Raw genomic sequence first — 23729 nt, 5'->3', positions numbered from 1 at the left:
TACCTAAATGTTATAAGTTTCTAGGCTACCTAAGTCTCCTTTCATATGTGTTTGAAAATTAACATTAGAAGAAATTGAATGTTCAGCTTTTTCTCTCTCAAACTTTCTTAAACGGCCCAATGGGGTTTCTTTCGTGTCAAAAGAGCTTTAGTGGTAAAGCACTGTAAGAAAGGGCTGTCAGAAGGAAAGGGACTCTGCAGGCATTGGGAAGCCACCAGAGCAGATATTCTTAACCTGGGGTCAATGGAGAGACCTCAAGATGTCTCTACAAAACCCCCTAAATTATAACCATCATTTTGAATGAGTGCATTTTTGCATGAGTCGAGGAAAACCTCCATAGTTTTTACCAGCTTCTAGGAATGTGAGCACCATTGAATAGAGTCAAGAATAGATAGATCACGAATAACTCCATTGCCACAACCCACTACCTCTCAAAACACAAACCTTTGTTATCTCTTTATATGCTTCTTGCACACTCGGGGGCTGATTATTTAGGGTATGGAATTTTTGTGCCATAAACTTTTGGTAAACTTAATCTCTTTCTTTGAGATCATTCTGGTTTGTTTTACCCTTTATAAACATTTTCCACCTCTGGACATACTATTATTAATAAGAAATGAAGTCTTTTAAAAAGTGTTTCATCTTTTAAATAACGCATGATAAGCATTATTGGGAATAATCATGTAAAATTTGTGGATTTTTCCATATTCTGTGTTAACCCTCTATAATAGATTTATGTAAATGTTGAGCTAACATTTAAAAGAACGTTACATAAGACAAAGTAAAGGCTTTCTATGTCAAGTGTGATGTTACTTGCAATATGTATTTTTAGCAATACGGCCAGTATTCTCTTGCTGTAAGAGGCTCTGACCGAGATGGTGGGGCAGATGGCATGTCAGCAGAGTGTGAGTGCAACATCAAAATCCTCGATGTCAATGACAACATCCCTTACATGGAACACTCTAAAGTAAGTATTTGTTCTTGAAATTAATAACTCTAAATTCACTACATTCTAAAACATATACTAATAATTCTGTTCACAGAGGCACATATTATATTTATTGACATACAACCCAAATGTAGACACATACCTTTTTCTTGTGTTTATGCAAGAATAAATGGATTTAAGCAATGAAAAATGAGATTAAAAGCACGGGTAGCTTTTCTAAATAATGAAGTTATCAACATTCTGGTATAAGCCTACTATAGTTCTTCTCTCTTTCACACAGTTGATGCTAAGAGTTTTCACTTCTCGTTTCAGTATGACATAGAAATTGAAGAAAATACTCTATATACAAATTTGATGCAGATTAGAGTAATTGATTTGGATGAAGAGTTCTCAGCTAACTGGATGGCAGTAATTTTCTTTATCTCTGGAAATGAAGGAAATTGGTTTGACATAGAAATGAATGAAAGAACAAATGTGGGAATTTTAAAGGTTGTTAAGGTATGGTGTAATTATCCTAAATATTTTGTTTTCTTAATTTGTTTTCAAAATGTTAAGCTTAAAATAAAATGAAGCCAACATTTCACAAACTTGACTCACTAAAAGAATTAAATTACTGAGTTTTAAATTTATATATAACATGGAAGGTTTTTTTTTTTTTTTTTTTTTTTTTTGAAACAGAGTCTTGCTCTGTTGCCAGGCTTTTCAATATAGTCTTTCTGCTTATAGTCATTTCAGAAAAACAGGCATTGAATTTTAACTTGAACATTTTATCAACACAGTACTCCCAAATAGATCATATAAATTGAAGGCACCTTAAAAATAGTATTTTATGCTTAAAACAAAGTATAATTAATCCTTAAGGTTAACGTTTTAAGAATTGTTTTAAAGCAGATTTAATAGGGGCTTTAAAAATGTGTTCATGTCAACATTGTAAGTCAATTGCTACACATGTAGAATATTCATCATATAAATGAAAATGTGTTTATTCCTCCAGTGTGTTTTTATAAAATTTAAGTTAAATTACTATAAATGTAGAATTATCAACCCCATCTCACCATGGCTGCTGACCAAAGCTTTTTAGGAACACAGATACACTGGAAATTCGATCTAAGTCAACTGGTCCAGCACCGTTCTCTTATGTCCTCCACATATTAATGGTCCACATTTACCTGCAGTAAAATTTCATCTGAGATGTGAGAGGAAAAAAAAAATCCGCCCCCTAGGGAGCTGATAGTCAAAGTTTCTCCCTGTGCTACGCAACTTGTAGAGTCAATTTTTTAAATCTGTGACAGCTGTGCATGGATTGTATATGTTGCAAACAATATGTATTTTCATGGTAAAATGTAATCCCTATTTAACTATTTTTTTTTTTCAGAATAGGCCTGGAAAACAGACTCTCAAACTACTCTGTCCCCATAGGAATGTATGGCTTTTTGCCTCCTGTGTCTTCTTAAAGTGTCACCATGCCTACAGCTTGTATTTAACTTGAGACAGTATGCAGATGCTTTAGTTTATCCCTCACAGCATCCCTGCGAATTAGGTTATATTATTTCCATATTGCAGATAAAGACATTGAAGCTCCAAGAGAGCACAGAACCTGCGTAAGTTCTCATAGCTAGTAAGTAGTGCAGCCAACACTTAAACCTAGTTTTCTCTAGATATGAAGTTCACATTCTTTCCATGATACTATTTAGGATTCATTACTGGGGAAATTGGAGTCTAATCTATTTTGCCCCAAACTATTATATTACTTCAGAAAATTATTCAACCCATCTGTCCTCAATATCTCGATCTGTAAAATGAGAATGATAATTGTTTGCCCAGACATATCATATATTAAATCCTTCATTATAATTATATACATATATATTTTATGTGTGTGTAATGTATATATACAGCCATTCTTTGAATTGTAAATAAAGCCAACATTAGAACAAAGATTCAACATTTTAGCTACATAGGAGAGCTCAATGTGTGAATCTCTATTTTTATCTAAATTACTTTTGTGAAAATTTAGAAAAATTTATTTGGTATGTATGGCTCTAAAGGCATAGTTGTTTGTGCATTTTATGTGTTGTGGATATTAATATCATTTTTCATAAAGAAAATCACCACTTGACTATTTTATGGAATAAGTTTTTCTAAAGCATGTTGAAGAAAGTAAATATATTATACGCATATTGCATTCTATTATCTGTTTTATTCAGAGTCACATTTACAGATGTGAAATTTTTTCTAAATAGTTCTTATGGATAAAACCATTCAAATGATTGACCTTCTAATATATTTGATCCATACTGTGTAATAAATAGCTACTTTCTGAGAAACATAAAATGATTAAAGGTAGGATAAGTTGTCTTTGCACTAAAAAATATACAAAATTTGACTATCTGTATTACTTTAAGTTTTTAATTTGTTTGGGGAACAATTAAAGCTCATGTCATGTGTTTTCAACTTTTCAACAATGGATCTAGGAACTGAATTGTTTCTTTATTTGCACAAATTTACATGAATCAAAGATTAAAACTTTAAGAATAGATTATGTATTTGTGTGCATTTATGTTTCATAAAGAAAGAGAATAAGATTTTTTTTACTATTATCAAAGGATTTCTCTTTCATCTGGAATGTTTTCTCTTCTTATAATAAAACTATTTCACTCTATTTTCTAGCCCTTAGATTATGAAGCTGTGAAGAATCTGCAACTCAGTATTGGCGTCAGAAATAAAGCTGAATTTCATCATTCAATTATGTCTCAATATAAACTGACAGCAACTGCAATTTCTGTGACTGTGCAAAATCAACGTGAAGGCCCAGTGTTTCGTCCAGGTTCAAAGACATATGTAGTAACTGGTAATATGGGAGCAAACTCTAAAGTGGGAGACTTTATAGCTACGGACCAGGACACAGGTGGACCTTCAACAACTGCTAGGTAAGAATGACACTTTCAACTAATTTTCCTCACATATTGAACTTAAGTATATATATTCTCTTTAGAGATTATAAATATCTGAGTTAAAATACTTTTCATTATTTTTCAAACTATCATTTAATCGTAAAAAGTACTATAAACTGTTATTCAGTTTAAAATGTTTAACTTAAAACATAAAAATTCATGCAAGATGTAAGATGTTAAACTGTAAAGATGTGATATGTAAAAATAATATAATCTCAAAAATATCGACACTCCTGTGTTTCTGTATCTTATTGATCAATTAGTTGATCACCACAGGCTGTGATTAGTCCCTCAGAAGAGTTTAAGGAATGATTTCCCCATTGCAAAGCTGCCAGCTTGAAATCAATTAGATTTGGCTAGCTCATTTCAATTATATTCTTCACTTTATTCAGCATTTAATATTGGTCAACAACACTGGTGTGAAAAATTAGTTATATTAAGGAAAACCATGTTATGTCGTTTTTTAAAATTCTATATATGGAAATATTTCCACCTAATCACAAAAAAATTCTGCACGTGCACATGTACCTGTATTTGCATATGTGACTGTGACAAGAAGAATGAGAGAAGCAATTCGCCCATGTGTTTTTTGTTGTTTGGGTTTTTTTGTTTGTTTGTTTGTTTGTTTTTTGAGATGGAGTTTCACTCTGTCACCCAGGCTGGAGTGCAGTGGCGCGATGCCAGCTCACTGCTACCTCCGCCTCCCGAGTTCAAGCGATTCCCCTCCCTCAGCCTCCCAAGTAGCTGGGACTACAGGAACCTGTTACCATGCCTGGCTAATTTTTGCTTTCGTAGAGAAGAGGTTTCACCACTTTGGCCAGGTCAGTCTCAAACTCCTGAGCTCATGTGATCCGCCCTCCTTGGCCTCCCAAAGTGCTTGGATTACAGGCGTGAGTCACTGCGTCCAGCCCACCCATGTGTTTTGAAAGTTCTTTCTTGGTGTTCTCCTCACATAGTGTGAGTACTTCTGTTAGAGGTCCTGTCACACTGTACTACGTTGCTGATGAGCTTTCTTGTACCCTGTAGGAGTGAATTCATGGAGGGTAGCCCCAACCCAGAACTTAGTAGAATGCCAGAGAGAGAGAAAGAGAGAGAGAGAGAGAATATTATCTAACATTGTTTGTTTCACAAATAGTAGATAAGAAGGAAAACAGGGAAGTCAAAGATAAAGATTCAAAAGAAGAATAGGATAGAGGATCAAGGCAAGGCCATAGTTTGGAATTCAAAAGAGGTCTTGTCAAGTTCTAGTGCATGTGGGGAGTAGGAGTGGAAACGGGGAAAGTGCAGGCCAAGCTGATGAAGTAATTTCTTTGTAAAAGAATAGAATTAGGAGCAGCCCAGGAAATCCCAGGATCTGAGTGTTCTGTAATAGTTCTGCTGCTACCTAAATCAAATGAAAATGAGATGCAAGAATCAAAGTATTATTCTGACATCCAACTGGGCATAAAAGGACATTCCATAAGAAATGGGTGCTCAGTAATCATTTTTCTTAAATGTAAATCTTGATGTACCCATGAATGACCCCATATAGCTAAGACAGACCTGAAATAAAATAAGGTCTCTAGTAACTGAAAACTATATCCAGGGGTTATAACTACTCACTGAAAAAATACATTTTAAATTAAAATTTCTTCTTCTTTTTTTAGATAGCTGACATTAATTTGTATCATTTTCTTTCAAATACAGATATGTAATGGGAAATAATCCAGCTGACCTGCTAGCTGTTGACTCAAGAACAGGCATAATCACTTTGAAAAATAAAATTACCAAGGAACAATATAATATACTTGGGGGAAAATACCAAGGAACAATTCTCTCTATAGATGGTAATAAATCAATTTACATTTTTATCTTTTCTAGAGAAAGCTGCATATACTTTAAGATATTAAAATTTTAATTATCATATTTTAAAGTAACCTCTTTCCAACAAAAGTTGTCACATTGGGCATTATAGACTCATAACTTCAACTACTTGAGGCAGTATAATTTAGTTGCTAAGACCATGAGTCTTCAGATGAGACTAGATTAGTGTCTTCTACCATCACTTACTAGCTATAGAATCTTAGAGAAGTTATTTAATCATCTATACCTGTTATCGCTTCTTTAAAATGGAACAATACAATACAGGTTTAGAAGGATGTGATGATAATGATAGAAATAACAACAAAAACAAAACAGGGTTAGCATAGTTGAGCAGAAAGGGCATGAGTTTCCATATCATATAGACTGGATTTAAACATATTTCTGTTATACACTTCCAGAAATGTTTTTATTCATTTATTTAGAAAGTGTATATTGAGTCCTAACTAAATGTCAGCCATTGTGCCAGATTCTAGGGTTACATCAATTAATAAAGTCAGACAACTGAGTTTACATCCATGTAATAAAGATTACAAAACTAACCTCAAACAAATTATTCCTATATTTTTGCTGAATAATTCCACTTTTAATAACCTTAGGAAAAGTTAAAATATAATAGGTTGAATGCACAAGATGTTAATTACAGCACTAATAATTAGATATTGAAAACCATATAAATAATGGGCAACTGGGTAAGTAAACCATGGTACATTTGATATAAAATTATATAACCATCAGGAACTTTGATAATAAAAAGTTTATTAAAATATAAAATAATGCTTATAGTTTAAAGTGAAAAAATGGAATGAACCATATGATCACATCAATGTAACATAAATAATAAGCAAGCATTCAGCATTATAATGAAGGACAAAAGGTCATTTTAAAATATACCAGCAGGGGTTGTCCTTGGGTGCTGCTACCATGAATTTGGTTTCTGGTTTTGTTTTGCTTCTTTCTGTAATTCTATACCTTTCAAATTACATATAATATCCAAATATTAGTAATGCAAGGAAATAATCCAATAAATAGTATTACTATGACTAATAATGTTATTTATAATAATAATATAATAATTTAGTTGATTTTTAAAACTGAGTCAAAAACAAGGGATGATTTGGCAAGTTAGGAGAAATTATGAGAATAAAGATATTAAAATAAATATTGATGTAAAAAATAATTCTGTATTGTCCAACCACTATGATGCTAAATGTCTAAAATATTTCTTCCATTTTGAACATTATTACAGATGATCTTCAAAGAACTTGCACTGGTACAATAAATATTGACATACAAGATTTTGATTTCAACGGCGGTGAGACTACTACAGATAGTGATACAAATACGAACACTGGAAGTAGTACCAATAATAGCAGAGAAGATAATTTCACTCCACAAGAAACCAGCACAACTTGGGATGAAGTACCTACCAGTCAACTTGATGTACCACTTTTCTCAGACAATGTACATTTTGGTCCTGCTGGCATTGGACTACTCATCATGGGATTCTTGGTCTTAGGATGTAAGTACTTTAGCAATCCGAGGTATATGTGTCCCCCCAAAAAAATGGTAAGGGAGAAGTTTTCTGATTCTTTGATAAAACATATTTTACAAATTCTCGATTTGTGCAATTATCAAGAAATTTCCATGCTTGGCACTGGGTTTATAAGATGAAAAAAACTTATTGACCCCTTATAGGACTGTGGAGGATAAAAATTTATTTGCATTAAGTCTCAGTGTAACCTAAAGTGCCATAACAAGTAGGCTCAAATTGCTATTTCAGTGAAGAAGACAATCAAAAAAGGCTACAGAGGGCCAGATGCAGTGACTCATGGCTATAATCCCAAAACTTTGGCAGGCCAAGGTGGGCAGATCACTTGAGGTCAGAAGTTCAAGACCAGTCTGGCCAACATGGTGAAACCGCCATCTTTACTAAAAATACAAAAATTAGCAGAGCCTGGTGATAGGCACCTCTAACCCTAGCTACTTGGAAGGCTGAAGCAGAATGGCTTGAACCCAGGAGGCGGGGGAGGTTGCAATGAACCAAGATCACATAACTGCACTATAGCTTGGGCGACAGAGCCAAACTCAGTCTCAAAAAAAAAAAAAAAAGAAAGAAAAAAGAAAAGACTACAGAGAAAAAGTAAACTCTTAGTTGCATTTTAAAAGATGAATAGGAGTTAGCCTGATGAACAAGAGAAAGGGAACACAATACAAAGAAAAAAAATCTATGTGCAAAAACCCAAAAGAATGAGAGTGCAAGGTACTGCAATGAAGAACCCCAACGTGCAAGAATAAAGATGTACATGACAGCTGGTGAAAGTTTAAACTAAAAAGATAGGCAGGGGACAGGTCTTGAAGAGATTTTATTCATACTATCACTGCACAGAATAAATAAAAGGAGAGTCAAATAGACCTAGGGTTAAACCCTGGTTTCTAAGCTTAATTTTCTGAGTCTTCCAAAGGTCACCTAACCTTTCTGAGCCTTGCTTTTGTCATGTATGAAATAATACTTACCTTAAAATATTGCTTTGATGATGAAAAAGAAGTACCACACATGAAGCATTTAGCGTGTTCTATGGCCACTAGGGTAGCACTAGTCAAGGGTCTGGATTCTGCATAAAGGTAGAACCCAGTGCATTCTTCAGATGACGTTTAACATTACCTTGAATGATGATAGAAATTAGAGTGAGATAAGCCACATGGCACCGTCTTTGAGAAATGAGAACAGGAACTCTAAAGTAAGTTGGTTGTAATCTGCGCATTACAATTAAATTAATGTAAGCATTGTCATTTTCAAATGTGGAATCATAAAATCTTAATGTCAGAAGGTACCTCAGATATTTAATTCGAATGCATACACAAAATGTGAAGTCAGAGCACTTACATATAAAATATTTTTTCGGCCGGCAGCGGTGGCTCAAACCTGTAATCCCAGCACTTTGGGAGGCCGAGGCGGGCGGATCACGAGGTCAAGAGATCGAGACTATCTTGGCCAACATGGTGAAACCCCGTCTTTACTAAAAAATACAAAAATTAGCTGGGCGTGGTGGCGCGCCTGTAGTCCCAGCTACTCGGGAGGCTGAGGCAGGAGAATTGCTTGAATCCAGGAGGCGGAGGTTGCAGTGAGCCAAGATTGCACCACTGCACTCCAGCCTGGCACCTGGCGACAGAGCAAGACTCTGTCTCTACATGAACAGCGATAGACATTTTTTGCTACATTTATTTGCAAACTGGGTTTTCTCTGATTTTAAACAACTCAACCTTTTTGAACATTGTATTCAACATTGTGGCTCATCTACACCTCAATGAATCTAGGCATGCAGATAACACAGCTTACAGCTGGAGTTCTGTTTCCAAAATTTAAAATGTATTTCCAAAAAATGAAATTTCTACACTAACAAATAAGAGTTTATTCTTATTGGTTCATAATTAATTAAAGTAATAACTAGGAAAAGTTCCATGAAACAGGGAATAGGAAAAGAGAGAGAGAAGAAAAAAGCATTTTGATCAAAATGAACCAAGACAAGAAAAAGGCAAAAATGCTAGTGAAATTGAAGAATATAACATAAAATATATATGAAAAGAGTTCATTCTTTATTTGTTATTCATATTGATTACCAACTAACATTGTAAAATTTTTAAATTTAATACTTCATAGGAGTAACTTAATTACCCAAGTGCTGATTGTCACTACTATAATCATAAATAATACCTGTCATGTTGAGTTGGGTTTTTTTCCCACTCTGTAGCCCAGACTGGAGTGCAATAATGCGATCTTGCCTAGGAATTCAGGCACCTGCCACCACACCCGGCTCATTTTTGTATTTTTTAGTGGACACGGGGTTTTACCATGTTAGCCAGGATGGCCTCCATCTCATGACCTCGTGATCCACCCGCCTTGGCATCCTAAAGTGTTGGGATTACAGGCGTGAGCCACTGTGCCCAGCCTGAGTTGGTTTTTCATAGTGCCAACCACCTCTGGGTACTGTAGCTAATAAAAGATTTACAAATTATATATGGGCCTTAGAGTCATCATTACCTGTAGACTCAAAGTTTTCTCTCTGGTAGATTTTCAGAAAACCAACCCATGAACTTGTTTTCCTCTTTTTTCCTTTTTTCTTCTCTCCCTCTCTCCCTTGTTTCTATCCCTACTATCTTCCCACCTCCCTAATTTACTTCCTTCTATTTTCCTTTCCTCCTTCTCCACAATTTTAATTTATACATTCTATATTTCATCCATTTATTCAAAACCATTTACCAAGATTATACTATATGAGAGGCTGATAATAAATAGATAAATAAGAAAACTCCAGTTATCAACAGCAAAAGACATTGTTAAGCAGTGTGATGTTTTCTATTTGTATAAGAGTTACTGAAAGAAAAGACATCTGTGTGGGGGAAATAATAGCCTCATAGAGAATTGTTGGAAGCATGAATAAGATCTCAATGTTGGAATAAAGACAAGCACAGGTGAAAGGAAGAAAATAAAGACATGGAGGAGAGAATACAAAGGATCAAATATATTGCCTGACCTTTTCATCTTTCCTTTTTCTCTCCTCTAATATTTTTCTAAGTAATGACATGGAAAAATTCATCAGTTTTAATAATGTAATACTATCTGTAATTTTTTTTGAGACAGGGTCTCACTCTGTCACTCAGACTGTAGTACAGTGGCACAACCACCACTCACCTCCCTGGTTGAGCAGCCTCAGCCTCCCTCATTCAAGCCATCCTCCCACCTCAGCCTCTAGAGTAGCCGGGACTACAGGCAAAAGCCCCCATGCCTGCCTAATTTTTGTATTTTTTGTAGAGATAGGGTTTCACCATTTTGCTCAGGCTTGTCTCAAACTCCTGGGCTTTAGGGATCCACCCACTTCTACCTCCCAAAGTGCTTGGATTACAGGTGGGAGCCACCATGCCAGGCCCACTATTTGTAATTTTTAATACTATAAAACAAACTAAAATTGACTGCAGTCTAGTATATGGAAGCTCCCATTTACTTTGGTGTCTGACCATTATTCAGCTTGTATTCTGAAACTTTCATAATTTTAGAACCAACTAGTTATATTAGGAATTCAAATTTAACCATAAAAAAAAAATCAGGTTGTTTTGTTTTTCATTTCTATCCAATGCTAACTCCAGTATTACTATCCTTCCACCACCAGTGGTCCCATTTTTGATGATCTGTTGCGATTGTGGAGGTGCTGCTGCTCGTAGTGTAGGCGGCTTTGAGCCTGTTCCCGAATGTTCAGATGGAGCAATGCATGTATGGTCAGAAGAAGGACCACAGCTCGATGTAAGTGCCACATTCTAAGAAACAGCCTTTGGTAGTCACTGAAATTCAATCTCTACACATCAACCAAGATGGCCACCATCACTCACAGTCTAGCTGTTTTTTTGTGCTGAGAAAGCTAATGAGGAAAATGAAATCAAAAGTACAACAAAATTAGATGGAAGTAACCAGAAAAGGCTTTCTAAATGAAGTTCAAATTTAAATATATTTCAGAATTTCCTAAATAGTATCCTGTTAAGAAATCTGAGGTAATTTGAGAATAAACCAAATGTATAACTATAGAAAGATTATAATCATTTGTCATAACAAAAGGAAATGTTGTTTCCTGTCTTTTAGCCTTCAAACACTGTCTGTGTACCACCAGTATCTGGTGCTCAAAATCTGATTGAATTCATTGACAACTCAGGTAAGAAAAAAAATTTTGTTTAACAACTCAAATGACTAAGTAGGAAGTCTGTTTTTTCTCTTTGCATATTGTTTTTGATTATCTTACTTTTCTTTAAAAGTGGTTATATCATTCTTTTTTAAATGACTAATTTGTAAATTAAATGGCTAGGAAAAACCTACTGAAATTATTATTCTTAGATGCTGCATTTTAAAAATTTTCCTCAACCATCAAAGAGTGCTTAGAAGGTGATCTAATTAGGATCTCTCTCTATATAGTACTGAATTGTAACCATGAGTAAGCTTTTGTCAAGACTTTTTATTTTATAGAACAAATTTCATTATAAACACACATCTATTTCATACACGTATATACATTAATTAGAATTAAACCCAACTGAAATAGACTTGTGCTCATTTATTGAGGCTAAAATCTTTATACACAACTAATTTAAGGATTCAAAATTGCTTTGACTTTAGCTGCTTATTATAACAAAGCAAAAACTACATTCATTTTTATTATCATCATAAATATTACCCAAAAAATATTTGTCCAATTTCTTTAATTGAAAGTAAGTAGATAAAACACTGTCAAAATCTTTCAAAGCTCTCAACCAAGATTGTGTGCACATGGTGGAGTTTCTTCTTGCACATGGGTAAGACTACATGAATACAACTTGCCTTAAAATGGGCGTCTAGACCAATTCACAGGCAAAAACCAGGGAACAATTAGAATTTCACAGTCGGTGGATAACTACCACTACAATAAAAGAACAATTAAAATAACATTTCATATCTGTAAAAATAGTTGTATCACATTATTTTTCTCAAGGTAAATAATTACTATTGGTTAGCTTATTTTTCTCATAGTCTTTTTAGACAGTAACCATTATTTTCTACTTTAAACTCTAATATACAACAGGCATAGGAATGTGTATAACTTGTAGAACTGGACCTTATTCAAAGAACTGGACACACTAGTCTTTAAATCTATTTCTCCACCTGATTGTCCATTTTCATTAATAACCCCAATGTCTTCTCACCTCAAAAGCAGAATCTCGTTGTTGACTCACATTCACTGTCACCCAATCGGTTCTCAAGACTTGTCAGATCGTCAAATCCATCAATATTTATTTATGCATTTGTTCCCATTAAGTCTGCAAACTTTTGCACACATTTTGAGCAAAGCACCATAAGAGGCACCAAGGACAACTGAAACATGAAAAACACATTGTTCCCAAACTCAGGATCCTTCACATACTAAAGCCAATGGGTACCTATCCCACTGACAACATTCTTCATTTCATAGCAGTCCCACAGTCCAGCCCATCATTTTTGCTCACCTACTTCAAATATTTCTTTTTTTTTTAATTTAAAAAAGGCAAAACACTTGACTAATTTGTGTATCATCCTGTGCAGGGGCAATGCTACTCTTCTCTGTATAGTACTAATTTTAGTATATGTGCTACCGAAGCGAGTATCTACCTCAAATATAGTAACAGTGTTCAATTTACCCCTCACATCCAAGTGCAAACCCAAGATTCATGAAAACCTTTCTCCTTACATAGCCATAATCTCCTCTCTGAAAGCCAGTAGTTCTCATGTCTTTTTCTGGATGTCCTGTGCTTCTAGTAATACATTGGGGTATTCTTACACTATTTTTTTAACTTTCAGAATTTGAGTATTTTCCCTCCAATTTCTCTCATGTTGAAATCAAACTCTTTAGGGCAAAGATTTTTATAATTTCTCTGCAGCCTTCACTTCCAGCAGAGAATATAGTACTCTCTCAACAGATAATTACCAAATTGACAAATTTATTAATAATATTATTTTGAGCTCAATATTGTATTAATATTTCCTTTCTTTATGTATTATATTTTTATTTCTTTATGCACAAATGCATATCTAAATGAAGAAATCATATATTTGTAGCAAGTTGTTAATTTTTAGTTTATGATAGACTAAAGAAAATAAATGTAATTCGTTCAACACTTTTAGGAGTTTATACAAATGAGTATGGTGGCAGAGAAATGCACGATCTGGGAGGAGGAGAGAGAGTTGAAATAAGAGAGGAAGTTAACACGTCAGGAATGCCTGATACATGTCAAGAATACTCCGGAACATTAAGAAGAAATTCTATGAGGGAATGTAGAGAAGGAGGTCTGAATATGAATTTCATGGAAAGCTACTTCTGTCAGGTAACGTCCCTAGCCACATGCTTTTCTCGCCATCGTGTGCCCACTGCTCTTCTCCAAGCTTTCCCTAATGCCCAAAGGGGCTTTCGCAGGAGTCTCCTAACTGGGTTCTCAGCCTTTAATCTTTGTGCCCAACAATCCATGCTGTTAATGAATTATATATCAAAAGCTCTGACCTTCACACTTTACTCCCCCACTTAAAAACAACCAATGGCTCCCAGCTTTCTTTTGTTCATGGCTTGCAATCCAAAGTCCTTAACATGTTAATTAAGATTGTTCACAAAATGAACCCTCCCTCTCATCTCCAATTACTCCTTGACATCCATTCCACTTGCTGAGCACCTTTGCCACAGACATTTCACCTCCATGCCTTTGCTCATCCTGGGCCCTTCCTGGAGTGCTTGCATCCCACTAGTCTTTCACAAACCCCTACCCATCAAGACCCAGTCCAAATATCACTATCCCTCTGAAGTTTTTACACTTAACCCTCTCATTCAAAATAGGTTTAATGTTTCCTCATCTGTATTTCTGCAGTACTTGGTTTATACATTTATAAAACCTGTAATTGTAACATATAATCTGTCAGTTTATATGTCTACCACCATTTTTAGTGTCTCATCCATATGTTCTTCACATTATATTGCCAGTATCTAGCTCAATTCTAGACACATAGTCAACAGTTAATAAGAGTGGGGTCAAGAGCTAAAGTCTACTTCCAGAACATTGTAAGAACACGCTGCAGGTGGTGGGAAAGGCATGAAGCCTGGAGAAGCAACTGCAAGAGACTTAACTTTGCCATACCCAGGAAGAAGCGTAATTGTCCATGGTTACACACTATGTGATACCCAAACTTCAGGAAGTTCTTGTCCCTGGTACTGACTGGAAAAACATTTCTGTCCTTCTACATTCTGGCCTAAAAGTCTTTCATTAACTAACCTAGTGATATTGACATCACTAGGTTAAATAAGCTGATATTTTAAAATAAAATATTAGTAAAAGCCTTCAAATAGCAATAGATAGTAATGAGGCTTGTTGAAAACCACAGGAATGCTTATCCATACATATAACAATATTTTTATATTATTTGTTGTTATTAAAATGTAACATAAAAACATCTTCCTTCAAATCTCTGATCACATATCACTTTATCAAAGATCCCTTCCTTAATCATCCTATCTAAAACCACACCTATCACTTTCCTTTTCTTTACCCTGCATCTGCCACCGCCTGACCATATGCTTCTGTGTTGTCTGTCTCACTCAACCAAAATATAAGCTCTGTGTATCTGGTATTGTTCATTATGCATAGCTAAGTTCCAAACACAGAGTGTCTGGCAAACAGCAAAGGCTCAATATTTTTTTTTACATGAATGGCACAATGAGTTGGTTACCTATAAGGTATTTCTGTTAACCTGAAAGTTTACAATCCACTGTTATGAACAGCAAAGATGAAACAAAAGTATACATGCCTTTGGGCTTTTACTTTGAATTTAGAGATATTATATATTTTTAAAACTGTCTCTGGTCACCTTCAATTTTGTAGAACAGACCCAGAGTCAAACTTTCCTGTTGCTGTGCTGAAAAAGCCATGTTGCAATAAACCTTCACAGAATCAGCATATTCATTCCATCTGAAGGAAAGAAACAGAATCCTGAGTGTACCCAAAACAACTATGAACTACCCTTTGTAGACAAAAAATGAAACAACACATTTTTGTGTCCTTCAAGTTCAGCATTTTTATATGCCTCCTTTTAACTTTGTTATAAAACATTTCATGTGATTTTTTTGTGCATAGTTTTATGTCCAAAGTACACAATTATAAATAGGTCCATCTAAGTAAATTTTTAATATCATAATATATTATTATAATTATACTTAAAATAATTTCTAACCAAATTATTTCAAGTACTTATAAAATGATTTTTAAAGCTTCTCTAGCAGATGTTAGAATCTTGTTTTATTTCATTTCTGATTGGAAACGCTCTGGAAGAAAAACTAATGATAAAGCCTGTTCTATTGTTGTTAAATATGCATTCATAATTTCATTTTCTCTTTCTCCTATAAATTCAGAAAGCATATGCTTATGCAGATGAAGATGAAGGACGCCCATCCAATGACTGTTTGCTCATATATGACATCGAAGGTGTAGGTTCCCCTGCTGGTTCTGTGGGTTGTTGTAGCTTCATTGGAGAAGACCTGGATGACAGCTTCTTGGATACACTGGGCCCTAAATTTAAGAAGTTGGCAGACATCAGCCTGGGAAAAGAAATTGAATCATATCCAGACCCTGATCCTTCTTGGCCACCCCAAAGCACTGAACCAGTTTGCCCTCCTCAGGAAACAGAGCCCATTGTTAGTGGACACCCACCCATCTCCCCACATTTCGGCACTACCACAGTAATTTCTGAGAGCACCTATCCCTCAGGACCTGGTGTACAGCATCCTAAGTCTATTCCCGATCCTCTGGGCTATGGTAATGTCACTGTGACCGAGTCTTACACCACCTCTGACACTCGGAAGCCCTCTGTGCACATTCATGATAACCGACAAGCATCAAATGTGGTGGTGACAGAGAGAGTGGTCGGCCCGATCTCTGGCGTTGATTTGCATGGAATGTTAGAGATGCCTGACCTGCGAGATGGGTCAAATGTTATAGTGACAGAAAGGGTAATAGCACCAAGTTCTAGTCTACCCACCTCTCTGACTCTCCATCATCCTAGAGAGTCTTCAAATGTGGTAGTGACAGAAAGAGTAATCCAACCAACTTCTGGCATGATAGGTAGTCTGAGTATGCACCCTGAATTAGCCAATGCCCACAATGTGATTGTCACAGAGAGGGTTGTTTCTGGCACTGGTGTAACTGGAATCAGTGGCACCAGTGGGATAAGTGGTGGCATAGGCAGCAGTGGCCTGGTTGGCACCAGCATGGGTGCTGGGGGCGGGGCCCTGAGTGGAGCTGGCATAAGTGGTAGTGGCATGGGCCTGAGCAGCTTGGGAGGGACAGCCACCATTGGCCACATGAGGAGCTCCTCTGACCATCACTTTAACCAAACCATTGGGTCTGCCTCCCCTAGCACAGCTCGAAGTCGAATCACAAAGTACAGTACCGTGCAATATAGCAAGTAGTCAGGATCCCAGCTCACTTTCTCATAGTCATTGTGATTCAGATCCAATTCCCACCACCCAAACACTAGCAATGTGATTTATGATGCACCACTTGGTGCTCAGATCATTGAGGACCAAGGTGAGAAACCACAATGAGAAAAATAAATGGAAACATTGCTACTAGGGAGAGCTCTCCTTAGCGTTCATAAACTTTTTTGTTATATTAGGACTAAGGAACTAAAACTTGAGGCAGAGTCTTCTTTGGGCTTGTGTGGCCTGTAGTGTATCTCCAGCCTGTAACTGGCCTTATGACATCAATTGGCATAATTCTCCTTGCTCTGTTTTGCTTTGCCACATAGCTTGGGCAAAATTCAAAAAGAACTAAACATGCAATATGTGTTCATGTCTGTAGGAAAATCTAAAATGTGTGCCAGACGCCCTGTCGGTTTCACAGATAACATAAATAAAACTTCAACCACAGATTTATACAAGGGTTAACCGATTTTTATTTAAGTTTGGCAACATAGTCAAGTCCACAAGCCATCAAGCACTCCTACCTTAATTACCGCACCAGATAAAATAAATTTTAAATTAGGAAGTATTTCCTAGGAGGAAATTCTGTTAAGAGAGTGGCAATAGAATGAGGTTTGTGCAGGGTAAACTAACAATGCCTGACTCTGAATCTTAATTTGGGGCCTCAGTTAAATCTCCTGTGGAGTCAAGGACTCTTCTGATTCTAGTTTGTGTTTAGTGATACATGTAATCTTGATGGATATTGCTTACTGGTGAAGTTGAGGAATATCACACTCAGCTTTCCTTTTACCACTGTGGTTTTGATGGAAGAAAGCAAAACTTGCTAAGTTAACTTCTCAAATTGAAGCAAATGAGGCCCAACATGGTTGTCATCACTAGTGGTAAATGACCTTACAAGTAAGCAGATGGGAACTGAATTGTGTTTTCAGGTTTTGTTTTTAGTATGTGATATTCATTCATATCCATCTCTTTATTACATAGCTCCAATATTAAAATGATTTACACAGGCTGAGCTGTGGACAAAATTGAAGAAGAAGAAAAGAAGCTTGCAGTATGCTTAAGCTTTGGGGAATTTTTTTTTTAAGGGGATCTGAAAAAATTTTTTTAGAACATGTAAAATGTTTAATGGGGAAAGTTAGAAAAGAATTCTTTTGTAAAGTAATACCATGCTAATTATTGGCTTTTAGTACGTAAAGCAGTGGTTGCTTTAGCAAACCTCTGCTACCATTTTGCGGGGGTCAACTAGGAACCTTTAACAGAGTTGACAATATTGTGTTGACCACAATGAAATGTAGATAACCTATTCCACTAGTGTATCTCACCCCCTAATTTTTCTCACTTGCATACATTTTAAATTCTTGATTTGATTTGTCAATAAGATCGTGGCTTATATATGCTCTGATTTATAGGTAGCGTCCAAATTATATAGTATAACATATTTTTCTGGCTTCAAAATTTAGTAATGCAATTTAGTAATGCCCTATTGATGAAATACCATGTCTGTATGTTTGCTATATAGTGTTATCTGATTAAAAATCTCTAAAAAGAATCAAAGCATTCTAAGAAAAAGGTAAATTTAATATTGCATGGTAGAGAAATTTTTTTCTTTCTTAAATACGTTACTATAAGCTCACTAAACTGAAACTCTATAAGACAAAATAAAATTAGAAAAAAAATTTTTCCCTGGAATTGTGAATTATATACAACTTTTAAAGAACTTACCCCAATTATTCAAATTTCCCAGGAAATTACAAGGCCAAAGAATAGTTATTTGACTTCCTACACTGGTAAAAAGGGCACAGGAGTGAATTATTTAACATAGAGCTATTTTGCTCTGAATAATAGCAGATAAGGCTAATATTTTAAAAGCTACAGTATATATCTTCTTTTAACTCTGTAGAATATGTAAAATTTTGATAGTCTGTAGTATGCCAAAATGCAGAGATATAAATAAAGTCATTCAAAGGGAGTCTTTTCTTTTTCTACCACTTAGGGGGCTACACTAAGGATGGGTAATCTTTCCAGAAATAAAGTCAAAAGGTATTTATTAAAATATACTTGAGTATGCCTGGGTCCGGTTGTAAAGAATAGAAAAAATTATTAATGAATTAATTAAGTAATTTATTAAAGGGAATGATATCTGACCGCAGGAAACTTGCTTGTTGTTTTGATATGAAATATCCTCACCACAGGCCGTTTCTTAAAACACCTGATAGCTTCCAGAGATATTTTTTATGTTGTCTTGCAAACAACAAAATAACTGTCTTCAATAACTATTGCTGTTAAGATGTGCAGGTAGTTAAGATTCCCCCAATTTAATTACATTTGAACTCCTAAACACTGTTAACCAATGAGAAAAACAAGAAAAAAAAAATGGCAGTATTAGTCATCTATCTTTCTAGGAAGATACTTTCTAACCAAATTTTTCTTCCAGAATTGCACGTTGATGGGAAAACAAGAAAAATGGAAGTATTAGTCATCTATCTTTCTGGGAAGATACTTTCCAACCATTTTTTTCTTCCAGGATTGCACGTTGATGTTTTGTTTAGTCCTAAATTTGAAAATTACCTTTTTAAGCCATCAGCCATTTTAGTAGTTATTTAAAGGCATGTCATTTTTCAGTGAACAAGATTTGGGCAGAACTTCATTCTTCTGTGTAGATGTTTACTCTAGATCATGTACATCATGTCATAGACCAAGAAGAGATATGCAAATCATTTTATAGGTGATTGCTATAATTAGGATTCAAGCTGAGTTTCAGATCAACTTGCTCTTAACAAAAGGAGGAAGAAAGAGATAGTCATTTAATGCTATGTATGTATGGTTTGAAAACAAATCATAATGTTTAGAAAGTATCTATCTGACTTTCTAGAGAGGTAGTCTTTAGGGGCAAAAATTAGTGCATTATAAATACTTTACCATTTAATATCAACCAAAATACCATCTCAGGCTAATTTGGACACTGAATTCCAGATATACCTGCTCCGTATTATTTACTTCTAAGAGTGTTGCCTGATGTAATTGCATTTGCACTGAAAAATTAAAAGAAAACATATATATTATGAGTTATTTATATATCTTCATCTAGACATCTGTTCTATATTTGTGTATAAAGTTTTTAGCATCATAATTTTTATTCAAGAAAATGTTCTGACAAAATCGTAATTATATGTCCTCAAATTTTACATTTCTACTCTAGTAAATAGATGTTTTTAGTTATCTATGCAATTTATTTCTGAATTCATACCAATATTTGATTGTCATGGTACAAAATATATGACACCCTTTGACTTTTGCTGGAGTTTAAAGGTGTTATAATCTTTAGCATAAATGCTCATGACTATTTTGGAAAGACATTTAAAACCCAAAACAAACTTTTAAAAGTATTTGCCACATTTTCCCATGCCTATTTTATAAATTCCAATTTTTTTGGTGATTTTTGGTATTTTTAAGATCCATTTCACATTGCACTAGAATACTGCAGTCCACAGTAGACTGCAACTCTCCATGAAATCAAATCTGTTTTCCACTTCCAGATTATTCCACTAAGTTAGGACAAAACTTGAACAGATCAACCTATTATCTAACCATCAAATAATTTTAAAACAATGTATAATCTTGTTTAATTGTCTACATTCTCTCCCCAATTTAGCTGTATTTGACTTACTAAACACTTGATCATCAAACTGAACCTAGTCTAACTTATTTTTCTTTTGCTGTCTGTTTTACAAGCTTTTTAAATATTTATCTCTGGTGGTGTTTAAAACAAGGTACTCTTCTTCAAGTTTCAATATAAAAGTTTATGGATCATTTGGGTGCTAGTTTCTTGCTTGGTCATCTGTTGGTTTTTTTAAGTTGATTTGTAATTTCCAAAGAGTTATGTGTACAACAATAAATAAAATGATTAATATGCCTCCCTTATCTTTTCTGAATTGTGAGCAAGGGGGAGGTTTTAGACTGTAAGAAATAATTCCAAGTTATCAAATCTAGTTATTATTATCATCCTGTATTGGAGGAGATATCATTCTTTTATTTTCACAATGTTAAAATATGTTTTCATTCTCCATTACTTAAATATCTTTTTTAAAATGTACTGAGGAAGCTACTCTCTGGACCACTACTTACAGATGCTAGAGACCAGGTTTGACCAGGTGGTTAGCCCCACACGAATGAACAGATGATAAAAAGTTTGCATTTTTAGTTTTTATTTGATACTTGTAGCCTCTTTATACTTTTACCTTTCTTTCTTTTGTACTCTGCATTTTTATTTTTGCCTATACCCTCATTTTATTTCTTTTAAAATGGCTTTTTTTCTTTTTTGCCTTTAAAATCATACCCTTTCATCTTTACTGGGATGCATCTCCTTTTGTTCTCCAATGCCACTTCCAGACTATTATGAACTTCATCTTGCACAAAATCTTACCTCTTTCAGACTCATATTATCCCTTCCCTCTCTTCTCTTCTTCCTAATGTCTCTACTTTTAATGAAGACTCCATTATCCTGGCCTAAACTCTTTTGTGACTTTCCCAGCTTCTGAGAGTGTTCATAGTAACTTAAACATCCACATGGATGAACCACCCAAGGCCCAGATTCTCATTTCTAGACCTCCATTTCTCCCCTCCACTCAGCTGCCATTTTCTTGTCATAACCTGGCATGCTGCTACCTTGAATGCCTCCATTTCTGTCCCTGCAGCCTCTGACCATTTCCCTCTCATCCTTAATTGGTTCACATTATTGTCATTCCCCCACGTCATCAAAGCTTCAATGTGTTGACTCCCACCACTTTTTCACTGTCAGCTTCACCTGTCTGTCTAATCTAGCTTCAGGAATCCAACTGGAGTCACCTCTTTGTCAATGCCTTCAACCTCCTTGCCCTGCCCTCTCTCTCTCTCTCACTCCAGAACTTTTGCCTTCCATCCCTATCTGCACACAAACAGCTAAACAAATTATCCAAGTGAACTGGTTTTTAAATATTAAACACTCAATCTCAAAGCTCAGCATAATATTAGATACTTCTCTGAAATCCTATCTGCTCCTCTTATAGATGTCCCATCTCATCATACTAGATTGCTACTCTGCATCTTCTCTGTCTTCAAACCTCCCACAAGCCCTCTTCCTTTCTCATTCTTTGTGGATGGTCTAATCCTATTGTTCATTGAGTAAGACAAAAGTCATCCATTTTGAATGCATTCATCTTCCTCTGCCAAACCTCCATATCTACCTGCACTCACACCCATCTTCTCCTCCCTCCCATGGGCTTATTCCATAGAGTTTGTGGCCTACTTATATGAAAACATAGTCCTCCAGTTCTACTCAAATCAAGGACTTTGCTTCTTCCCTAATAGCTTCTTTCCTATTCTTTTTCCTCTCTCTCTTTCTGTTTCCTCTCCTTCTCTCTTCTCTCTTTTTTTTATCTTCTCTTTCTTTCTCTTTTCTGTGTCTTTCTCCCATCTTTCCCTTCTCTCCAATCTCTTTTTTTATCTACTCTCTCTCTCAGTCTCTTTCTATGTCCTCTGTCTACTGTCTCTTCTTTCTCTCTCTTCTCTCTTCCTTCCCTTCCCTCCCTCTCCCCAGAACATTTTCATCTGCACCCCTCCTTGTAGCTAATGCCTCATTTGTTTGCTTGTTTCATTAGTTTTCTTGAGGTTCATGTACAGAGGCTGTCTTGTCTTTTCCATGTCCCATCAGACTTCAAAGTCCTCCCATCTGTTTGTCATAATGGTCCTTACCAAGCGTGTCTAAGATCTATGCATTGCAAGCACAAGGCCTACTTTTTTGCTCTCCTTCTTTCTTAACCTCTGGGAAAAATCTTTAAAAAGAAACCCTTCTCTCTTCCTTGAAACACTCTTGTGTCTTGGCTTGTGTAACACTATTCTCTCCTGATATCTTCTGTATTTCATCAGCAAGTCTCACTCATTCTCTTTCCCTTTTTACTCATTTATCCAATCCAAAGTTTGGTCCCAAGCCCTCTTCTCTTAACACTTTACACTGACTCTATGAGACCTTATCAAGATCCCTTTTTAAATGTTCAAAATTAAACTTATAATTTTACCTCCAGAGTTTCCCCATTCCAATAATTATTACCTCATCTACCCATTACTCAAGCCAGAAACTAAGTACTTTTTGATCTCATTCCTCCTCTCACTACCCACATTTTATTCATTAGGAAGTTCTGTTTATTTTATAACCAAAAGATATATTGACCCATTTAGTAGTTTGTGTTAGTCCATTATCACACTGCTATAAAGATACTATCTGAGACTGGTTAATTTAGAAAAGAAAGAGGTTTAACCGACTCACAGTTCCACATGGCCAGGAAGGCCTCAGGAAACTTACAATCATGGTGGAAGGCAAAGGGGAAGCAGGGACCTTCTTCACATGGCAGCAGGAGAGAGAAGTGCAAGCAGGGGAAATGCCAGATGTCATGAGAACTCATTCACTATCATGAGAGCAGCATGGGGGAAACTGCCCCCATAATCCAATCACTTCTTTCCCTTGACACATGGGGATTATAATACCAGATGAGGTTTGGGTGGGGACACAGAGCCAACCCATTTAATAGTTTTAATCCTTATCTGTCACCACCCTAATGGCAACTGCTTCCATGTCTGCCTTCTTCAAATAGTTTTCTATAGATGAACTTATGTGACCTTTTAAAATATTAATCAAGTTGAGTCAACCCCCCATTTTAAAAATTTCAATGGATTTCCAGTAAATGTTCCAGAAAAGCCTGCAGGGAGCTGCCTGATGTATCATTGATCCACAGTGGATGACAGTAATTTGCACTATGGTTGTTGTCATGGAAAAGTTGAAAAGAAATGAATTAAGAAAATGTTTTGGCTTTTTCAAATGGTATTCACTCTGCATGAACCATTTGCCTCCTCACTTTTATATGGCAGCATCCTTTCATCCTTCAGGTAGCAATTAAAATATTATTTCTTCATATATTCTTT

At 35.5% G+C, this 23729-nt stretch overlaps 1 protein-coding gene, 1 long non-coding RNA gene and 1 other non-coding gene across 3 annotated transcripts in view; 1 reads left to right on the top strand and 2 right to left on the bottom strand.

Annotated features, from left to right (window-relative positions):
- DSG1 (desmoglein 1) overlaps window positions 1–18744 on the top strand; it is a 62518-nt gene extending 43774 nt beyond the window's left edge. Inside the window, exons 10-18 of the mRNA XM_012447302.2 lie at window positions 833–967; window positions 1262–1447; window positions 3620–3879; window positions 5590–5729; window positions 7013–7285; window positions 10932–11062; window positions 11396–11465; window positions 13442–13641; window positions 15708–18744. Coding sequence (XP_012302725.2) covers window positions 833–967; window positions 1262–1447; window positions 3620–3879; window positions 5590–5729; window positions 7013–7285; window positions 10932–11062; window positions 11396–11465; window positions 13442–13641; window positions 15708–16763 — 2451 coding nt within the window. The 3' untranslated portion in view covers window positions 16764–18744. The remainder of the gene's footprint in view (window positions 1–832; window positions 968–1261; window positions 1448–3619; window positions 3880–5589; window positions 5730–7012; window positions 7286–10931; window positions 11063–11395; window positions 11466–13441; window positions 13642–15707) is intronic.
- On the bottom strand, window positions 10846–22018 carry LOC105713531 (uncharacterized). The gene is made up of 3 exons (XR_001106579.3): window positions 22008–22018; window positions 15167–15288; window positions 10846–11177 (listed from the first exon to the last, which is right to left on the bottom strand). It is a non-coding gene; the product is annotated as an uncharacterized LOC105713531 (long non-coding RNA).
- Window positions 12819–12924, bottom strand: LOC135276117 (U6 spliceosomal RNA). Its single transcript, XR_010343684.1, has one exon. It is a non-coding gene; the product is annotated as a U6 spliceosomal RNA (small nuclear RNA).
- Window positions 22019–23729: the final 1711 nt, after the last annotated feature.

The sequence above is a fragment of the Aotus nancymaae genome, unplaced genomic scaffold (assembly GCF_030222135.1).
Source record: "Aotus nancymaae isolate 86718 unplaced genomic scaffold, 86718_ANA_hifiasm-v0.15.2.pri h1tg000020l, whole genome shotgun sequence".
In the NCBI taxonomy this organism is placed as follows: domain Eukaryota; kingdom Metazoa; phylum Chordata; class Mammalia; order Primates; family Aotidae; genus Aotus; species Aotus nancymaae.
Note: the sequence above shows the minus strand (reverse complement) of the source record. Positions and strands in the feature narration are given on the sequence as shown.